We start from the raw sequence: 6,772 nt of genomic DNA, 5'->3' as shown, positions 1-6,772 counted from the left end.
ACATTAATTCTACATAATAAAACTTCTACAATTATCATCTATATACAGTTGCTACTATATTTTTCTCTGAGTGTCGTATTAAAACTTATAGCACGACAGACAATCATAATATTAAACTCAATAATAATAACACATATAGAAATTATTAAAAGCTTATTAGGTTATACTAATACCAAACATATTAAGTTCAATTTTATGTCGATTTTTATTATTATAGCAATCTATTTAACTGTGATTGAAACTCGTTATCTAGCTTTCTTGTTCTACATAACTAATTAAGAAAAAAGAAACAATTTTTTTTTATGAAAGGTAATTTAATAAATCTAGCTTCACACGCGTTAATTATTTCTCTTATTTTATATTCTATTTCATTGGCAAATAAAAGAAGCATTTAATCCATAAATTATCATTTCAATGCTGCAAAACAATTTTAATAAATTTAAAAATGCACTTGATTAGAGAGTAATATATTTCCACGAGATTAGTAACTCTCTTAAACATTAAATTTTCTTATTCTCTACAGAAAATGCAATAAAAAAATTCGAAGACTGTATGTTTCTTTTTTAGAATAAATGTAAAATTCTATTTTCTATATTTATTTAAAACAATTATTTAAAAGCAGAAAACTAAATAAATATACATATAAAAAGAATTTTTAAGCTATAAAAATGGATATGATTTAGCTTACCTTTTGAAGTAGTCCCGACAGAAATTGTAGATGAAGCTTCATTTTCGCCGTAACATTTCACAAATTGCCAGTCTTCTCTTAGTTTTTTCAGCTTCTCCTATAACATAATATTAAATACACAATATTAAATAAAGTTTATTTTAGATAATTTATAATAAACATATTTTTGCATACTTGTAATTCAACAGAAACTGGTTGTTTTGCTGATTCACATTCTTTTTCCAAATTAGTATAATTCTCTAACACATCTTTTACTTCCATTTCGCGATCTTCAACTTTAGACTGAAAAATACAATTTTCATTAAAAATTGTAAGGTAATATAATTTATCTTAACTTATCATAATATAACTTACCATAATATTTTTAATCACTTCATTACGCTCGTGCTGCGATAAATCTTGAGAAATACTTAATCGCGTTCGCGTTTCCATAACCCACGTCATAACAGCATCCAGGGTGCAGATGTATTTTCTAAGCGATGCAAGCTTGCATTCTACGTATTCGCGGTGATTCGACAGATTTGTGTTAGCCTAAACAAACATTAAATTAAATACAAAAGTAATTATATAATTATATTATATACAATTATACAATTATATTATATCAAATTATTAAAATTTTAAAAATTACAATATTTTATAACTTTAAATAAAATTAGTACCTTGTCCATATTCGCGAGAAGTTTATTGCTCTCATCTTCTTCTTTAGAAACGTTAGATTGATTTATTAAGGTTTGCAAAGTTCTTTTCCGAGATGTAAGTTCTTCTTCTCTCGCCTGCAAAATATTTCATTATTACTATTACTATTAGATTTAAAAAATAGCGACTGATTATTTATCTTTTAAAAATAAATAATATACACTAAAGAAAGTAAATTACACGAACGAAAATTACAATTTATATTACAGATACTTTTGCTGTTAATTCATTATCTATAAAAAAAAATAAAGAACGAATGATATATATAGTCAAACTTTACTAGGAAGCAGATTGAAAGTGAGAGTTCAATGCTATTTATATCCTGGCACGATTCGGCATGTGCAGTCATGAAATGTAGAGATATTATTAGGATACGTTTCAGTTTATTTGATTATGTTGCACCGGACTGTAGCCTATGGGAAAACTGAATCTCAGAGAGAATAATTCCGTTACTTATCCAAGTCACAACGCACATTACGCTCTAAAGAGTGCTTCTCAATTATTTTTTTACGTGTTATATATTCATATGTACGTGATATAATTTTGAAAATATAAGTGATTTCATATACTAGTAATCATATACTAGTGATCTTCGCGAAAATAGTGAAAAAATGTGTTAAATATACATAAAAATTGTGTTATTATAACGATAGGTGCTTTCCATTTAATGATACAAGTTGACACAAGCGTCGTTCTATCCTTGTTGACATTCAAAAAGTGACAAAGATAGAAACGACTTGTGTCATCAAATGGAAAGCACCCATCATTTATTTAAAAGTTGAAAATTTCTATATATTTAAGGAACAAAATATAAGGTAATAAAATTTGTTATTGTACCGATAATTATTCTTGAATTCTATTAAAAAAAGTAACATTTAATAAATATACCTAAATAATAAGATAAAAGACACTTGCCTTGATTAATGATAGTCGAATCGATAATGAAGTTTCGTCCGAAGGATTTGCTGCAGATACTAATAGAGTATTCACTTGTTCTATGATATTATATGCTGTTTCCAAAATCCTGCCCTCATTGTTCACTTTTCTCTCCATAGCAAAATTCCTTAAATAATATATTAATACAAATATATTCAAACTATGACGTATAAACGGAATACATTTTAACGTCTATTAATAATATTTTATGTATATGACAAATTATTGAAGTTATTGTAATCGAAATAATAATATATATTATTGTTTTATAAAAAAAAAAGTAATTTACAAGAGAAATTCGAAGATGTTCCTTTATTCTGAGGTTATTCTGAGTTGACTGACTTCACTACAGCACAGGCAAATCACAACTGAAATAGCTCAATGCTGGGTCGAGCTTTCCTCGCAATACTATATGCTTGCTTGTCTGCATTAGCAAGTCATAATTTCATAATTCATAATTCATAACTTGTAACTTTCATAATTTATAATTCTTTATAATGACTATGGCTATCATTTATAATTATGAAACATCATATTAATTTATTTAAAATGTTTGAGTGATATAAAAGCGGATATCCATAAATAATTTCGATTCCTTTATTTTAAAATAACATTAGAAAATAATATGTCTTACTTACTTTTCTTTTCGGGCGTTTATTTCGGTCACTAAATTGTGCCAACGATGCTTAATATTTTCAATTATATTCTGCAATTCTATTACATCTTCAGTAGAAGCTCGGCTAGAAATATCTGTACTCGCTATATTGATATTATTTAACGTTCTTTGCATTCTAGAAACTTCTTGTTCTAGTTCAAAAGTTTTTGTTTTATTTGTTTTAGAATGGCTGAAAACGTTACACTTTTTTAAAGCATCTTCCATTTTATCTAACCACTCCGCAAATGTCCGACATGTGTTATGAAGCTCTCTCCATTTTTCGTAACATTTAATCCATCGATTATATCTTTCCATATAACTCTGACTAACACTTGCCCATTCGTCTTGTAACTTCTCACTTAAACGTTTTATTTGATCAGACTGCTCTTTCTTGGCTTGCCGTGTGACGCTTTCGCAAACGTAATTTACTTCGTCAACACTTGGCTTTAAAATATTTAAAGCATTGTTAATTTTCTTCAAGCATTCTTCTTGGTTTATAAATAGCTCATAGTCTCTACCATTTAGTGGTAAAGAATTCAAAGATCGTGATACAGTTACTATTGCTTCTCTCAATTTGTTGATGCGTGCAATAAACTCTTGCGGATTTACGCCAACAGTATCCTGAAAAAAATAAAGTTCGACAATATAAATAAATTTCACAAAATTCAATCTAAAATGTTTTATACGATGGATTTAAAATGTTTTAATAATAATTTATTATATGATTTATCTCAATATATATTAAATATATATTAAAATTCAATATATATTAAAACATACCAATTCTACTTTCTTCTCAGTCACATGTTTGTCCTTATCTTTGCTACCACTGAATCTTTTGAATTGCGAACTAACTTTTTGCCAATTGCTATTAATATTATAACGTACTGATTCCGAATATCCAACATTTAATTTTTTTAACTCTACAGCTAGCTCGTTCAGTTTATGTATTTGTATTTGTTTTGTATCAAATTCTTCAGTGAATGATTCCAATTGGCCTTCATAATTATTAGCTTGTTCAAGTTTCAAAGGTACATCTCTAAACCATTCTTCAAATTCTGTTATTATGTTATTATATTGTCGTAAAACTTCTTCTGCTTTTTGTGCTTGTTTTCTGCGTGTTTCAATTTCCGCCATAACTTGATGCCACTTGCTTCTCAGTTTATCTTGATGTTCGTGTTTTATTTTTTCTGCCCGTGCAGGATCATTCATATGTATTGTCATAACTAAACCATCTCCCTTACTGATTAAAGCTGCTGCATCTGGGGCAAGGGTACTAATCTCACTTTTCAATATCTGTAATACATAAAAATATAGGTTACAATCATTAAATGATAATTTTATTTATAAACAAATTTACGTAAGTTACACAAACCTCAAGACGCTTGGTAGGATCTTTCTCATTAGAAATACCACTAATACTCATTAACATAACATCCATTCTGCATAGCATCATTTGTGCTAACTGTTCAAATTCCAAAATATTTTTCTCTAATGTTGTTCGAGAAATACCCATTGGATTTTTGAATAGCGCTTTCTCATGAATAACTTTTGTTTCCATTTTATGCTGCATAATTGGCCGAGATCTTTCAACTTTCATCTGAAAAAAATAAAAATATTCATATGAGAAAAATAAATAAAATATAAAAATATAAAAAAAATATATCATGTAGCATCAAAAAAATTCTTATAAGCAGGCCTATATAAATAAAACTTGGAATAAATAACAGATTGAATATGAATACCGTGGACATGAATGTCGCATTTATGCAACATGTTACCTTGTCCAAGAGGTGCTCAACATGCTCTCCTAAATTAGTGTCCTCTCCATCTGAACTGGAACTACCAACATCAATTTCTGTATCGTCCGAAAATATTAACGCATCATCTGTTTCCTTATCACTGCCATAAAAACTTTCGCAATCTTCCAACGTGTCATCTTTTGATAGATTTTTCATATGTTTCAGTAATGGTGATTTCTTATATAAATTCTCTTCTTCGCTTCGACTAGCATTATCAGTATTTTCACGTATTATAGAATATTCAGTACTTTTCTTAGATGTTTCCTTTTGATTATTTCCGTTTTCTTGTGTCTCCATTGATATTTGTGCTATAGCATATTTTGCTTGCTTACCAGTTTTTATATCAGATTTTTCATTTCTTTCAATTTCTTCGTCATCCAATATAAGATATTCTGCCACACTCTCTGTGTCTTTCCACGAAGATGTTATCCTCGGCGATTTATTTGATCTTTCTTTTAATTGCTGATCTACTTGAATACATTCAACTTTTGAAAATCCTGCAGCATCAACCTCTTCATTTCTTAATAATACATCACTGGAAGTGTTTTTATTTGAATCGGTAAGATTTTCCTGATCACTTAATTTTAATATGAATCTTTTAATATTTCGCGGAGAAGGTTCAACAGGAGCTTTCTTTTTTAAAATTGGTACAAGTTCTTTTTTCTTAACAATTTGTTCTGTAGTAGCAGTAGTAGAAGGTATTTTTCCTTTGACTTCTTTGTCTTCTGTGTCGGTATCAATAGATTCAGCTTCCGTCTCGGTATCCTCAATAATTTCCACTCTTTCAACTACTTGCGGCACTAATCCAACACTAACATTAGCACTCGGCAAGATTACATGATCTTCGGGAGACGCTACTGATTTTACAATTTCCATTTCTTTTACTTCTACAATTCGAAATGGATTCTGTTGTACGCAAGCTGTGTTAAAAGTTTTCATATCTGTTGCTGTCAGAGTATTGCTAGATACTTGAGAGAATAATTTACTGTTTTTAGCCAGAAAAAATTCTTCCTCATCAGTCATATGCACGTCTGTATCGGAACAAGGTGAAGGCAAGTCGTCGTCAACCTGAACAACTTGTGGTTGAGAAGTTTGAACAACATCAGGCACGGTACTCATGTCTAATTTTCGTCTAACAGTTCTACTAACATCCACAATTCTAGTCGTTATTTTTTCTGATTTAGCGGAAGACTTTCTGCTTCGATGAGGCACGTCAGTGGGCGAGCTTTCAGGTGTAATAGCAGCACACTGATTATCATCAAATGCAGGATTAAAATATCCTATGCCATAAATTGCTTTATTCTCATCTATTAATTTCTTTTCTTTTTTCGCAGGATGTGTTGAAATTTGTTCAAGCTGTTTAGATAATTTATTGCGTCCATAATTGTCTCTCCCCTTAGAAGCTTCTGCTTTACTTTTTATTAATAAATTGTCTGTGATTTTGTGGATCCATTCCTGTGAAAATATGATAGGTGACAGAAACTTTATGGACAATCGACAGTTAATGGAAAGAGCATGTTAATAGTGGAACAATATTAAGCATGGTCTAATGAAAGTGACAATGCGGTTCACTGTGCATAAAGCTGAATTTTTCATGGATATCCATCACCAATGCAAAATCTCTGCACTATAACTCAAATAGGTTCTTCTAACAACTTGTTGTAAATTTTCCATAAAAAGTAGGTTTTATACAAGGGGAGAGACAATACCATAAAAAAAATAATGAATAAAATATAAATCCTTTTATTCACCAACATATATACTTATTTTGTGCCAGCAATTACACTATTTACAGAGATAGAGCCACCTCTTGGACAGAATCGGTATTCCATATTATATATTGAGAAGAGTAAAAATAATATAAGTTTAATATACATGTATTATTTTAATTTAATTACCAATTTCTCGAAAACATAAAGTATAATATTATTATTAACACCCATTAAGGTACATAAATGTAGAAATATGTAGAAAATAATGTTATTAATATAT

At 29.1% G+C, this 6,772-nt stretch overlaps 1 protein-coding gene across 1 annotated transcript in view; it reads right to left on the bottom strand.

The window, feature by feature from the left end:
- The window catches only part of LOC105618886 (dystrophin, isoforms A/C/F/G/H-like), a 195,891-nt gene that overhangs the window by 158,877 nt on the left and 30,242 nt on the right, over nt 1-6,772 (bottom strand). Inside the window, exons 25-33 of the mRNA XM_012200417.1 lie at nt 4,760-6,235; nt 4,354-4,578; nt 3,759-4,274; nt 2,962-3,599; nt 2,303-2,450; nt 1,351-1,464; nt 1,043-1,219; nt 863-970; nt 689-785 (exon numbers count right to left, since the gene is read on the bottom strand). Coding sequence (XP_012055807.1) covers nt 689-785; nt 863-970; nt 1,043-1,219; nt 1,351-1,464; nt 2,303-2,450; nt 2,962-3,599; nt 3,759-4,274; nt 4,354-4,578; nt 4,760-6,235 — 3,499 coding nt within the window. The remainder of the gene's footprint in view (nt 1-688; nt 786-862; nt 971-1,042; nt 1,220-1,350; nt 1,465-2,302; nt 2,451-2,961; nt 3,600-3,758; nt 4,275-4,353; nt 4,579-4,759; nt 6,236-6,772) is intronic.

Source organism: Atta cephalotes (genome assembly GCF_000143395.1).
Source record: "Atta cephalotes unplaced genomic scaffold scaffold00018, whole genome shotgun sequence".
Lineage (NCBI taxonomy): Eukaryota > Metazoa > Arthropoda > Insecta > Hymenoptera > Formicidae > Atta > Atta cephalotes.
This window is presented reverse-complemented; position numbering and strand designations above follow the sequence as displayed.